Here is a 15297-nt window from a genome sequence, read left to right on the forward strand (position 1 = left end):
TATACATATATATATATATATATATATATATATATATATATATATATATATATATATATATATATATATATATACATATATATATATATATATATATATATATATATATATACATATATATATACATATATATATATATATATATATATATATATATATATATGTATGTATGTATGTATATATATATATATATATATATACATACATATACACACACACACACACACACTGAAATCTGAAGAATAAATTAATTAGCTGCTTTGAACAATGACTTTATTTTAGCCATTAAAGGAATGGTTCAGAATCATTGGAATCTCCCGCGATGAACCTAACTCCGAGGGCCTTTCACTTACTCACCGCAGGCAGGTTGGTGTTCTTTCTGTCTTCTACCGACTCCTCTCCGGCCTTGCTCCCCCAAATATTCCCACAAGTCGTACAAGATCTGACTGCAACCCTCTTATGGTTAAACTGCCAAAATCAAGACTCTCTGCTCACCTTCACTCCTTCATTCCTCTTTTCTCCTGCCTCTGGAACAAACTCCCTCACTCTCTGCAATCCCACTCCTCCCTCCAGGTCTTTAAAACAGCTGTTCACCACCATCTCTTATCTTCCCCCATCCAAAACCGTGATCTTTTCTACCCCCGCTAATTTCACCCCAGATCCACTTTTTTGAAATACCAACTTCTTTCGTAGAAGTCCTTGCAGTGTCCTTGTGTTTTATTACGTCATCACGATATATTATACAATATACAAACTCCCACCTCCCCCCCCCTTCCCACGCCTCCTCCCACCAAGCCCTCTCCCTCGCACACATCTCCCGATGTCCCTGCTCTCAAATGTTGTGTTTGTGTGCTTTCCCTTCTCTCCCCATCTTGTCTACCGCTACCCTTATTATACGTTTTGTGTGTCTGTTTGATTTTTTTGTGTGATAAATGTTAGCTCTTTCACGAGCCTCGATCCTGTATACAAAATGAAAAATAAAAAAAATGGCTGTTCATTGCTTTCAAATCATGAAATAAGAATGAGGAAGACAAATGTTATTTACTGCTCTTTCATTCCCACTTTCAGAAGCCAAATTAAGACAAGTGCCACCAGCAGTCTGGTGGAAAAGCATTCCTGGAATAGGTGACATGGGTAGAAGTACACCCAATAGTCTGGTTGATGACAATAAATAAAAATAAAATCCTTCATCTCAAAATAGCCATAATAAGTTTTCAGGAATACCAATAGATTCCAACGGCAAAAAATATACACTTTTTTGCTGTATTTGTAAAAAATAATTAAATTAAATAAAATCACGAGATCTACGGCATTGGCAGGGATTCACCGAGACTGTTCAGGTATGGCACTTTACCATGCCTATGCAAACAGTATTAAGAAACGTCCATGCTGTGCTTTGCAAATTGTACACAACCCCCTTTAGGTTGGCTGGTGCTCCAACTATGAAGACGTCTGCCATAATCTCCCCGTTCTATTTCCCGATACGAAAGTAACTGCTTATGTGATAAGGAACTTGCATCAGGAGCACATTTTTGCCTCCACATTGCATCAAAGCAGCTGCAGAATGCATTTATCACTATTATAGATGTAATCCACTTTTACCAGAACAATTTAGAAATACATGCAAATGCAGTTTATGCAATTACGAGATTGAAAGCACGTCATTTCGGCTCAGAAATATGTGAATGAAAATTGAACATTAAAAAAAAAAGTGAAATTCAACACGATGTGAGCAAGATAAAACTCGGGCACATCTAGTGCCAGTGTAATAGGATGAAAAACTTTTCAAAACAAAATTGTCAGGATCCATGAGAGAACCTAAATTTAAGCCAATGAAAGACGTTCAGTTGCAGAAGTAATTTACATGTTGAACCACCGAGTCAAATTGGTGATCCTTTAAGGCTCTACCTTCTCAGAACTGAAATCTCATGTTCTGTAAATGCAGTGGAATTGATACTGCAAAATACACTTTAAAAAAAAAAAAAAAAAAATCCAAATTGAATTATTTGGAATGTCTGAGGGTTTAGCTTTTCATTAATCATAGTCCAATCTGGTTTGGAATGGTCTCAAGCCTTGGTGGGCCAAAACCACAACATGTACGCTGTCGGGATACAACCAATTCAATAATCAATTATATTCATTACAATACTGCAGTCATGAAATATACTTCAACATTCATTAATTCATTCGAGCTTCATGCCGATTGCCGAAAGGATAAAATGATGGCAACTGAAACAAAGATGGAAAGCATACCTCCATTTCTTGAACTTCAGGGGACTGCTCCAGCACAGAGAATGTCGAGTTTAACCCAGAGATCTCTTCCTTACAAACTGCCAGTTCTTCCTCGGCTTTTTCAAACTTGTTTTGAAAGATGTGCAGCTCATGCTGCAGCTTGCTGTTCTGCAGATCTATCTCTTTACTCTGAGCCTGAGCCAGCAGCGAGGGCAAAGTTTGGTTTTCATCGATGATACTAAATTCATCATTTCAAACACTTCAATGACTGTCAACACTAAACCCATAATTGCCCTGCTTTGTCTGTACATTCTCATGTGCAATATTATACAAATCCAAAAATAACCTGAAATAACTCAACAACTCAACTAACCCACCTTGACATGTTGCGCTTTCCCCACCCTACCTCACCTCCCATTCCTCCACCTCTTCTCCCCCACCTTACCTATCCCTCAAACTCACCTTCTATAGGAAATTCTCAACCCAAAAAGGGTGCCCCATTATTTTTAGGAGGATAATGTATGGATTAATGGACTAGTGTAGACATTTCTACGAATTAATCAATCCAACAAGCTTTGCAACAACATTTTTCAACTCGATAAAACATCACATGCAATGGATTTTAAAGCAGCAACAAATTTACCATGTACAACTCTTTCTCTTCCTTTTCATTGTTCTTCTGCTTTTCCAGTTGCTGTTTTTCCACTGTTAACTTATTAACATCCCTTTGCAACCTGCAGAAAACAGCAGAGGCAGGTATAATCCAAGTGATTAGGTCCCCCCTCCATGCACAAAAGCCCATTTTGTGGAAGAGCATTTGATGTCACAAGGTCAGTCTACAAACCAAACCAGCATTCGTAAAACCACAAGCCAAGGGATTGGAAAATGGCGAGCATGTCAATAGTTCGAAAATTGAAAACAAAAACCAATTGGTCCATCTCAAAATATGAGCTGTATGCTGCAAGCTTGTGTTACAATGTTGATTATGAAGATGCCAATCTGCAAACAAGGGTGGAACCCTTGTGCAAGGATTTTGTGCAAGGATTCCCAGTGTGCCAGTATTTACAACATGCTAACCCATTTTGGGAAAATAAATTTGTATCAAAGTGAACATGTAGACACAATGAGATAACAGAGAATAAAGATGTCAGAAAAAAAACACACCCATTTAAAAAAAAACAAGAAAAAAATCTGAAGCACTTACAAGTCAATCTCCATTTCCTCTTGCGTTACTTTCTGAACCGAGGCTTGATAATCTTCACTGAGTTTACGCAAACGGGCAACAGAGCTGCCATACTTTTCCTGCAATGCCTTGGTCTCCTGCTCGAGTGCCCTCACCTTGTTTTGTTCTCTCTGTGAACACATTGCGAGGAGTTCATGCACACTTGCTCCAAAGCATTACCAGAGGCACCAAAACATATTAGAATCAAACTAGAACACCACTCTTCAACGTCGTGATGCCGACCAATATGCCCCCACCCACATACATCATCATCATTATACACACGTGTACCACGTTTGATTTAAATCCCTTCAGCTGTTCTCAAGTATCACCTTTTTACCTGATATGACCTCTGACCTTTGCTCTCTTAAAACCAAAATCGAACCAGTTCATCTTTGCATCATAATATATACTTATACCAAGTTTGGTTAAAATCCCATCGCTGGTTCACAAGTTAGCTCGTTAACATTTTTTTAAATCTCACAGGACCTCTGACCTTTGACCTCATAACCCATAATCTAATCAGGTCATCTTTGTCTCATTAGACGTACACACTTGCACCAACTTTGGTCAAAATACCATCGCTGGTTCACAAGTTAGCTCGGTAACACAATTTTTACATAGCGGGATGTATGATATTTGACCTTTGACCTCTTGACCACAAAATCTCATTATATAATCTTTACATCATCATACATACCTGCACCAAGTTTGACTGAGATCCCTTTGGCTGCTCTCAAGTTATAAACCTATTAGAGACTTTGACCTTTGACCTCTCGACACCAAAATCAAATCAGTTCATCTTTGCATCATAATGCATAATTGTACCAACTTTGGTCAAAATCCCATCACTGGTTCACAAGTTATCAAGGTAACAGGATTTTTACCTAACATGACCTCTGACCTTTAACCTCGTGACCCCAAAATCGAATCCGTTCATCATTACCTCATTATACATACCTGCACCAAGTTTGAGTTAGATCCCTTCAGCCGTTCTCAAGTTTTCACAGTAGCAAAAACCTATCACAGACAGAAAGCTGGACGGACAACACAAAAACATAAAGCCTCTAGCAACTTCGTCGACAGAGGCATAAATAATTCTCAGATCCGGATCTGGAACCAGATCTTCTCGAAAATCGAATCAAGTCGTCCTTGACACACAACCAACCTGTCCACCAAATTGCATCTGAATCTGTACGTATGTTTTTGAGATATCATGCGATATATCATTTTCGGCCTCATCTCTCAATAGTGAAAAATCACTTAATAAAATTCTAGTATCTGGATCCAGATATGGATCTTCACCAAAATCTAATCTATTTATCCTTGTCACACAAACAACCTGTCCACCAAATTTCGCCCAAATCAGTACAAACCTTTTTTTTTTTTTTACGATATCCTGCTCACGGACAGACAGACAGAGGGGAAAACACAACCCTCATCCACCATCAGTGGAGGAGGTAACAATTTATTTATTTATCCGTATGCAGCCTGTGGTTACTTGGTTGCATCATCTTCTGGGGGCGCGGCCGTGCCCCCTTACCAGCTAGCTGGTACTCATTTTGCCGACATCGGAAGGATGACAAGCTGAGTCGACGTGCCTGGTGTTAATTCAACAGCATGATAGGGGCTTGAACTCAAGGCTATGTTCTTAAGCCAGCCACCGTAACTGTGAAGCCAACACCAGGCTTATTCTAGTTAGTCGATCAGTCTTAATAACAAGGGGTATGAGAATATTCTAACACACCTGAAACTGTTCCAACCCCATGATATACGTGTGGGTGTTTTGTGTCAAATAGAAAGAGATTTGGATATATCACAAGTTAAAGTCCAAATATCCTCTTCCTGTGTCAAAGGTCCCTTGTATAACATCCTTGGCCTTTCTTTAATGTGTGCAATAATGGAAACACAAGCTTGTACAATCTTTGTTGGAAACACAATCTTTGTTGGAAACACAAGCTTTGTTGGACCATCCAAATTTTGGTCTCCATTCCGAGAAATGATTCATTGACATCTTAGAGAAACGTGACATCCTACACTTTGGAGTTTGAAAATGAAATATTCCAACTCAAACACCTCACCAAGTGAGCCAGCAGAATTATCATATCCATAAGAATCTTCAAGACAAGGGAAAGTAATACTAGTTTGAAACAAGACATTAAATTATGCAAACAATCATCTGACGTGATATACGACCAACAAACCAGCAGAACAGAAGTTCACAAATGGAGGAGAGCAGTGTTATATCAGTTTGATGGTAAAAGTAGGCGAAGGACACAAGCTTCATCTCACTCATGGCAGTAATGAAAGATGCGTGCCGAACAGTATGAAGACGGATGGCAGATGTGACGTGGCTTTAACCCAAGCTGTGGTGTGGTGGACAGACACCATGCGTGTCCATCAGTGAACGGACCTGCACAGCCAACTGGCATTGGCCCCAAGAGGAAATTGCCTGCCTTCTGATATTCTCAAAGCAAGAAGACAAACCTGATGTTTTGGCAAAATAATACCATCTGAAGAAAATGCAATTATCTTAAAATGTCAACTATCTTACAAAAGGATATATAACTATATATATAACTATATATATTGTTGCGGTTTTGAGAACCCCTCACTTGTAAATAATAACTCTTGTCAATATCTCATCATTTAAAAGGTCAAAAGTCGCACCCATAGTTCGTCCACAAGCAACACGTAGGTCACCATAGGACTTTAGTTATTTCCTTAATATGTGTTTCAGATAAGGCTGTGTTCCCAATAGTTGCATCTGCGTTGCATTAATTAAATAAGATAGGCCCCATTCCGTCCATTTTGCTAGCCTCTCTCTCCAAATTGTGTTCCACGCCTCTGCTCGCCCAGCAGCGTTCGCTGCCTCGCTCCAAACGCCATTACGCACGCGGTCAAGCTGGAGAAGAAGGGGGCGGAGCGCCAAGAACGAGGCGTGGCCCTGTCAACGAACCAACCAGGGCTGAGGTGAGCTTACTGGTGGGCGTGGCGCGGCTTGATCTCTAAGCGCACTATATAAGCGCACGCGCCAAGCCCTTTCATGGACTGCGCGAGGGGAGGCCATTGTGTACGGACTGCACGAAGACGCGAAGTGCACCTGGTGATTGATTACGAACTTCTTTTGGCGGGCTCCGGTTTCATGAACTCGTTTGAAAGGCGCTTTATGAACACCGAGACACAGAGACACAGAGACAGAGACAGAGACAGAGACAGAGAGAGAGAGAGAGAGAGAGAGAGAGAGAGAGAGAGAGAGAGAGAGAGAGAGAGAGAGACAGCAGGCGCACATATTACGTACGCAGCAGTCCAGCCCTCACATATGTAAAGGTCCGGTTGCGCGCCAACGACATGCGAAGCTGCCGGCCGTTCTTCGCCGCGGACCCGGAGCCGGACTCGAGTGGACCGGAGCCGGGTCCCATCGCCTGGACCATCTGCTTGGACCTTCCTCCCCTACCCATCACCATCCCGTGTAAGTCTGTCTGTTTGTCATGGGATTAAGTAAGACTGTATAGATAAGCTTGCTCTGTGTCCTGCTTCTTCTTCTTCTTGTACATTCTTCCCTTTCGTTTCCTCTTCTTTGGTTGTTGTAATAAATCCTTTGTTCTTCCTTACCTTTTGGTTTCATCTCCATTCGATAGTTTCGTCCTTTCTCTCCATTGCGTACCTGTGGCACGATTTGGGAAACCGCTCAGGATCGGGTTTAGTCCTTTGTTAATGGCCCGGGCTTAGGATTGCTAAACCGCTCGGCAATTTCCATCTTGTCCGCGGTCCGAGCGGGAGTTATCTCCCTGCTTTGCGGTCGGATTGGCACTCAGGTATCTGGGACTCCAGTGACCAATCACCCTGGCCAATCTCGACCGGAAAGGAGCGTCATAATTTCCAGGATCAGGGGGGCGGCGAGCTTTAAAAGACAAAGGGATTAACCCCCCCCCCCCCTTGGTAAGGGGAGCGCCGACCCCGAATCCGCAAAAATTGGTGTCGGGGATTGGGATTGGACCCGAACCAAATTTTCTTATCTGAAAAAAAAAATTGGTCAAAATTACGAGCGGCCGAAATTTTATTACCATCCAAATTGAGTCGTGCCATGGATAATCAAAGCGATCGGATGCCGGTGGGGGAGATAGAATAAGGGTTAGAGTCAACTCAGGACCCCATGGAAGAGGTGGGAGAGATGGAAGAGGAGGTTGAAGAGGGTGTAGTAGTGGGGGTTGCAGGCACACAAAATGGCGGCGCCTCACACATGGCGACGAGGGCCGTGCCCGCGGCACAAGTAAGAGTGATGGATATGCAATCCTTCGTGGCGCAATTCATGGCAGAAATGAGAGAGATGGGGAACCAATCAAAAAGGGAAATAATTGATGCCCAAAAGAATGACATGAATAAAATAAATGGGATGGACATCCAAGAAAAAAAAATGGATGCACAAACTAACCAAATTGGGGGGTTGAGACATGAAATGGGAGACCAAATAGGGGGGTTAGAAAGTAAATTAGGGGCCAGATTGGAGGACGTGAGTGGCAAAATGAACGAGGAGTTAACGAGGGTGAAAAGCAAGATGGACACCCGGGAAAATCAAATGGAAGGAATGAAGGACGAGTTAACGGGGTTTGGAACCAGAGTGGGCGGCCAGATAGGGCAGATGGGGAGAGACATAGACCGCCGGTCGGGCGGGAAGGGCACATCGGTACGTGACGAGGTAACGCGGCGAGAGGAACGCAGGAAAAGCGAGTTGGAGCAAAGCGAAGTCACGTGGATGGGTATAGAAACCGCGACCCGGGGTATGGAGAAGCCGACGACCGCCGAATTAAAATATTTTATTTTATTAGCGCCAGCGGTCGTCGAGCTGAATAAAGAAAAAGAATTAATTCCAATGGAAAAAGAAATTAAAATGGAATCAACCGAACCAACAGTGGAAATGGAAATTGGAGAGACGGCAGGCATAGAAGAGCACTCGCGGGGTGAAGAGATGGATGATGTACAAAGTCCGTATCCACATCATGATGCCGTGCTTAACCCGAATAAAGATTTGCAGGTGGTGGTGGAGCGAAGAAGAGGAAGCGCCAAGGTGAGTAGGTTGGTATATGGCGCGAAAAGATTTTTTGGAAAAGTGTTTGGCGCAAAAAGAATTTTAGCGCGCTTGGGATCGAGGCGGCACTCGGGCGCTTGTGGAAGGTCCGTAGTGAGATGTATGAGTAGAAATGGCGCGCGTGTGCGAAAGGCGCCGAAGCGCGAGTGTGTTACAGAGTGTGAAAGTGAGGATGAATGCACACCTGGAATGGATGAGGAGTGTGTGTGAGAATGCACACCTGAGTTGGTTGTGGAGCGCGTGATTGGGTGTGCGATAGGGGATTGCACACCCGTGGGTAGGTGTGCGCTGAGTGGGTGTGCAAGAGAGTGCACACCCGTGAGTGTTACGGAGTACGTAACGGGGGAGAGGTGTGCAACCGAGGAGTGGTGTGTAACAGAGAGTGCGGTGGTAGAGTGCAGGGAATGTATGGGTTGTATGAGAGGTGTTGGAGCGCCGAGATGTATGAGTGTAGAACGGAACGCGTGGTGTGAGAATGCAATCCGAGCATCGACGTTGACCGGGGCAGCGGTTAGGCCGACGTTTAGCCGACGCGAGCACTCGGGGCGTGGTGCTCTTTGTTTGCTGCGGGGACCGGCCTGGATCGCAGCCGTGTCGCTCCTGCACGGAGTGCCGTGCACGATCCGGGCCGGGCTCCGCCCTGCACGGTCGATTCCCCGCTTTGCCAGGCAAGGCGACCGGCCCGGTTCGAGGGGAGGTAGGAGGGGTCGGAGCAGCGCCCCCCTGCGGTGGCGGCGCTCTGGCCAGGCAAGGCCAGGCCATCGCGCTTGGGAGCGCAAGGCTTTGCGCCGGGATAGTGCTTGGAGCCTTGGCCCGACAAAACCTCCTCGCCTGAATCGAATGCCGGACGGACCCAATCTGTATGAGACAAACCACCCAAATTCATTGCTCGGCTTTTCGAAGTCGAGCTATGGAAATGTATTTCCGCACCGAGGCTCGTAGTGTAGTGGACTGATGGTAGTAGCGGTAGTGATGGATGGTAGTGTTACCATTCACATTACCCACTTTGGGCACATGAGCTATAGTTTTATGGTGTGTGGCAGTGAAAACCTAGCCAGGGAGGGCTTGGATAATGATAGGAATCTAGAAAAATGACCATAGGTAACTTGAGATTTAAGTAGTGACATTTGGACAGGTAGTGGGGACGTAGAATAGGTTAGATGGTTGATAACGATGAGGGATGTGCAGTAGTATAAGGGATGACAGGGAAGCACTAAGTTAGAGGGAAAACCAGGTAGCCAGATGATGCAGTGTGTTTGTAGTGAGGGTGATGAAATGAGGAATTGGTATGAAAGTTCCCAGTAGTGCTGGTGATGAAATGAGGCAATGGTTTGGAGAAGTGGAAGTGCATTGAGCAGAGTATTGAGAATTGGTGTGATGGTGCATTGAGTGATTGACTTGCAAGGTGTGCAAGTGAAATACCGGTGTATGGAGAATGGTTGGATGGAAGATATGGAGTATGGAATGAATGGTGTGGATGGAAGTGTGGAATACGTGGAGTGGAGTGTATGGTGCGAAGGAGTGGATGGGGGAAGGATGGACCCCCTCACGAGTACCCGGGGAGGGTAGTTTAAAAGTAGGTAGAGGGAGTAGGTAAATTGTGGTTGGATATTGACATCTGTGGTGCGAGAGTAGCAGAGTACTGCTTGATTGGTGCATGAGTAAAGTGGAATGGCTGGGCGTGTGGCCTATTAGTGAGAATGGTTGGATGGGCACTCCGCCACTGTTAGTCTGTCGGCCAGGTGAGGCTGCAGGTAGGCTCTGGGAGCCAGTTCGAGTTCAATGGGGCCCGAGGATCCTATGGAGAGGACCCGGGTAGCCCGACGCCAGAGAGGGCGGTAGTGGGGTGAGAGAGCCAGAGGGCCTTCCCCAGGTTAGGGTGAGGAGCAGGTAAGCTCGGGTGGCGACGTACAGTGGCAGAGGTGTGCAGGTGAGCGGACCTGCTGGTGAGCCACACGACCCAGCCCTGAAATTGTGCGAGGGCACAGGGGGAAAGAATCAGGGGAGTGAGACCCCAAAGTTGATGAGCGCCACAGTATGTTCAATGGGAATTGGTTTTTAGAACCACATAGAGTAAAGTGGCCAATGGTTTTGCAGGGAAAGACCCCGGGTAGAGCAAACAGAGTTAATGTCATTTAGGAGATAGCTAGGATGAAAATGTCTTCGCACCATCCACATCTCCTCACCAAGGTGACAGAACTCCACACCATGTTTTGCAAATGTTTGGGAATGAAAAACGCATCTCGACGTGGGGTTGACATTGTTGTAATTCCATCTCTTCCTCCTTAGGAGGGATTGATGACAAATTTGGAACTAGAGGGGATGGGAAGGACAGTACGTTAGGGACGAGCTTTCTCGGCTCGCTCTCCTGCGCACCTCACCTTGCATTGCCTGGTATTAATGTGTACCCTTGTGCCCTTGCCCCGCTGATTTGCTTGTCCTCCTTCCCCCACTCATGGACTTGTTTTGTTGGGCCCGGGGGGAGTGCGCAGGTGACCACAGTTGTGTGCCCGCACCTTCGCTGCCTCCGGCCTGCACTGATGCACCATATGGACCACACTGGCACCACTTATGGACCACACGTACTGTGGCCTGGCGTCTCTGCTGGGAGCGGACCATTGCTGCCAGCAACATCTTGCTTGCGGACCACTGTGTTAAAGTGGTATCCATGCCATGCGGGTGGACCACCTCAGTTGGCCCTGCTGGCCATAAATAAAAAGTGGACACGGTGTGTGCCCTTTTTGATTATTAAATAGACTGTAAGCAAGAAGGCAGCCAGAACCAGCGGCCCAGCAGCCAGCCCAGAAGAGAGAAGACATCGGACACCAGTTATTATTGTTTGAAATGTGTTTGACTGTGCATTTTCATGCTTGGTGCATTTTTTGTGTTATGGTGCTTTATGGTGCTTTTGGTGCATTTTGTTGATTGGTGCATATGGTATGGTGTATCAGTGCAGTGCAGCACAGTGATTTTCCCTCTTCTCAAAAGTTCTGCTTTTGTTTCCCAAAAGACAGGTCCTGGGTTGCAGTTTTGTAAATAATCAAAATAGTAGTGTCTTTGTAAATAACATGCTCCCCACAGGCTAAATGTGTAGATTTGAGAATAATTCCGCAATGCGGTTAGTCTGTGGGCATGAGTCTGATAGGTAGAATGCAATGCAGCAGGTGGGACATATTTAGTGGTAAAACTGTCGCACTCAGGGTGAGGTTAAAAGCAGAGGGTTACCACACCTAAGTGTCACATTAAATTAAAGTTGTTTCAGCCCGGGACGGACCTGGAGGAAAGGAGGGTGCAGTGTTGCGGTTTTGAGAACCCCTCACTTGTAAATACTTGTAAATAATAACTCTTGTAAATATCTCATCATTTAATAAGGTCGCACCCATAGTTAGTCCACAAGCAACACGTAGGTCACCATAGGACTTTAGTTATTTCCTTAATATGTGTTTCAGATAAGGCTGTGTTCCCAATAGTTGCATCTGCGTTGCATTAATTAAATAAGATAGGCCCCATTCCGTCCATTTTGCCAGCCTCTCTCTCCAAATTGTGTGCCGCGCCTCTGCTCGCCCAGCAGCGTTCGCTGCCTCGCTCCAAACGCCATTACGCACGCGGTCAAGCTGGAGAAGAAGGGGGCGGAGCGCCAAGAACGAGGCATGGCCCTGTCAACGAACCAACCAGGGCTGAGGTGAGCTTACTGGTGGGCGTGGCGCGGCCTGATCTCTAAGCGCACTATATAAGCGCATGCGCCAAGCCCTTTCACGGACTGCACGAAGTGCACCTGGTGATTGATTACGAACTTCTTTCGGCGGGCTCCGGTTTCATGAACTCGTTTGAAAGGCGCTTTATGAACATTGAGAGAGAGAGAGAGAGAGAGAGAGAGAGAGAGAGAGAGAGAGAGGGGTAGCAGGCGCACATATTACGTACGCAGCAGTCCAGCCCTCGCATATGTAAAGGTCCGGTTGCGTGCCAACGACACGCGAAGCTGCCGGCAGTTCTTCGCCGCGGACCCGGAGCCGGACTCGTGTGGACCGGAGCCGGATCCCATCGCCTGGACCATCTGCTTGGACCTTCCTCCCCTACCCATCACCATCCCGTGTAAGTCTGTCTGTTTGTCCTGGGATTAAGTAAGACTGTATAGATAAGCTTGCTCTGTGTCCTGCTTCTTCTTCTTCTTGTACATTCTTCCCTTTCGTTTCCTCTTCTTTGGTTGTTGTAATAAATCCTTTGTTCTTCCTTACCTTTTGGTTTCCTCTCCATTCGATCGTCTTCGTCCTTTCTCTCCATTGCATACCTGTGGCACGATTTGGGAAACCGCTCAGGATCGGGTTTAGTCCTTTGTTAATGGCTCGGGCTTCGGATTGCTAAACCGCTCGGCAATTTCCATCTTGTCCGCGGTCCGAGCGGGAGTTATCTCCCTGCTTTGCGGTCGGATTGGCACTCAGGTATTTTGGACTCCATTGACCAATCACCCTGGCCAATCTCGACCGGAAAGGAGCGTTATAATTTCCAGGATCGGGGGGGGGGGGGGGGCAGCTTAAAAGACAAGGGGATTAACCCCATCTTGTGAGGGGAGCGCCGACCCCGAATCCGCAACAATATATATAACTATATATATATATATAACGAAATATATATATATAACTATATATAAATAACTATATATACAGACTTGGCATTTAATATGGAATATATTTTTTTTCTTGACTTGGGTTTACTTTCTTAACTCAGTATATCAATCTGGTGAGTTTATTTTACACTTTGGTGATTTATTTGTTAAAAGAACCATGTCACTGATTGTCTGTCGCAGCAAGAAGTCAACAACAGGATTATATCACAGGTGGCCTGGCAAAATGTACAGACAGGTGCATTTGATGATTGGCTTCACAGTCGGGTATACAAGGGTTGTTGCGTTCTGTATTAGTGGAAAACAACTGCTGCACATCTGCAAAAGTTATTGCCGCTTCCCCTGGAGATGGTCCGTCAACTCGACAATGCTGTTTGTCATGGAGTGGTGGCTTTACGAAATTACGGCATGAAACAGCGTGCTATTGCTCGGCCGTATGGCATCACTCAAGGTCAGGTGTCAAAGATCCTGAAACGAAATGCTCAGAGGGGTGTCCCTACTCCAATACCGAGGCCAGGACGTCCCCACAGAACCACAAGGAGGGATGATCGCCAGCTGCACCGGTTAGTCCGCAATGGCCGTACCAAGTCAGCTAATCGGCTTAGGGCTGAGTGGCAGCAACTGACAAATGTGCCTGTATCCAGAAGGCTAGTCAACCAACGACTGGTTCAAGCAGGCTATCGTGCCAGGCGTCCCCTGAGAAAGCCACGCCTGACCAGACAACACCGCCAGCGCCGATTGCAGTGGGCCAGAGAGCACCGTCAATGGCAGCCAGGACACAGGAATCACGTGATCTTCAGTGACGAGTCTAGATTTCTGGTCTATCGTCAAGGTGGCCGTGTCCGAGTGCGCAGACAAGTGCATGAAGCCTACAACGAAGATTGTATAGTGCCAAGAGTCCAAGCTGGAGGTGGTGCGGTGACCGTTTGGGCTGCTTTTCATGCAGGGGGAAAAACTGACCTGGTTGTTCTGAATGGAAACCTGAACCAGTTCAAGCACAGGGCCATTCTGGAAGAAACATTGCTTCCATTTGTTCGTGCAGTCTTTCGAGGAAACTTTGTCTTCCAAGATGACAATGCACTGCCTCATCGTGCTCGCATGATCCAACACTTTATTGCCGACCGTGGTGTAGAGCATATCGAGTGGCCTGCCATGTCCCCGGATATGAATCCGATAGAGAACTTGTGGGCAGAATTAACACGTCAAATCAACCACTTGGACCAGCAGCCTGCCTCTGTGCGTGAATTGCAGCAGGCTATTGTAACTGCATGGCAAGCGATTCCTGTCCAAACCTTGGCAAATCTCGTGAACAGCATGCCTCAACGTGTACGTGCTCTCCTGAATGCTCGTGGGGGTTACACGAAGTACTGAACTGTAATTTTACTGTCCGTAATCCCAGTCGTAATGTAACTTTTGTTTTAGTTAAAAAAAATTTTGGCTAATGTGCAAAATAAAGAGATACTTCTGGAAAACGCACAGAAGTTGAACACAGTACTGTCCGTGAATTGAGTTCGATATCAGTTTACATCACTTTCAAGGATCAATTTATTTGTTTTGAAATGTCAAATGTGGTTTTTGTTTCTATTAATGGTCACATTAACAAAATCTAGAATAATTTCAACATAATTCCAATGAACTTTTGGTTCTAAGATATCTTGGAAAGTGAGTTCACCCCACAAAAAAAATATTCCATATTAAATGCCAGGTCTGTACGCACGCACACACACACACACACACACACACACACACACACACACACACACACACACACACACACACACACACACACACACACACACACACACACACACACACACACACACACACACACGTCCAAAAGTACATGGACACACCTTCTAATTAGTGGATTCGGCTATTTCAGCCACACCCATTGCTGACAGGTATATATAATTATCAAGCACACAGCCATGAAATCTCCAAAGACAAAAATGGGCAGTAGAATAAGCCATACTGAAGAGCTCAGTGACTTTCAACATGGCACCATCATAGGATGCCACCTCTCCAACAAGTCAGTTCGTCAAATTTCTGTCCTGCTAGAGCTGCCCCGGTCAACTGTAAATGCTGTTATTGTGAAGTGGAAACGTCTAGGAGCAACAACAGCTCAGCTGCAAA

General features: G+C 45.5%; 1 protein-coding gene across 9 annotated transcripts in view; it reads right to left on the reverse strand.

The window, feature by feature from the left end:
- The window catches only part of TAX1BP1 (Tax1 binding protein 1), a 249415-nt gene that overhangs the window by 129606 nt on the left and 104512 nt on the right, over positions 1–15297 (reverse strand). For all 9 annotated transcript variants that reach the window (XM_078779689.1, XM_078779688.1, XM_078779687.1 and 6 more), the window contains exons 6-8: positions 3437–3585; positions 2876–2966; positions 2254–2427 (exon numbers count right to left, since the gene is read on the reverse strand). In XM_078779689.1, coding sequence (XP_078635815.1) covers positions 2254–2427; positions 2876–2966; positions 3437–3585 — 414 coding nt within the window. The remainder of the gene's footprint in view (positions 1–2253; positions 2428–2875; positions 2967–3436; positions 3586–15297) is intronic.

This window comes from Myxine glutinosa, chromosome 6 (genome assembly GCF_964187855.1).
Source record: "Myxine glutinosa chromosome 6, kmMyxGlut1.1, whole genome shotgun sequence".
In the NCBI taxonomy this organism is placed as follows: Eukaryota; Metazoa; Chordata; class Myxini; order Myxiniformes; family Myxinidae; genus Myxine; species Myxine glutinosa.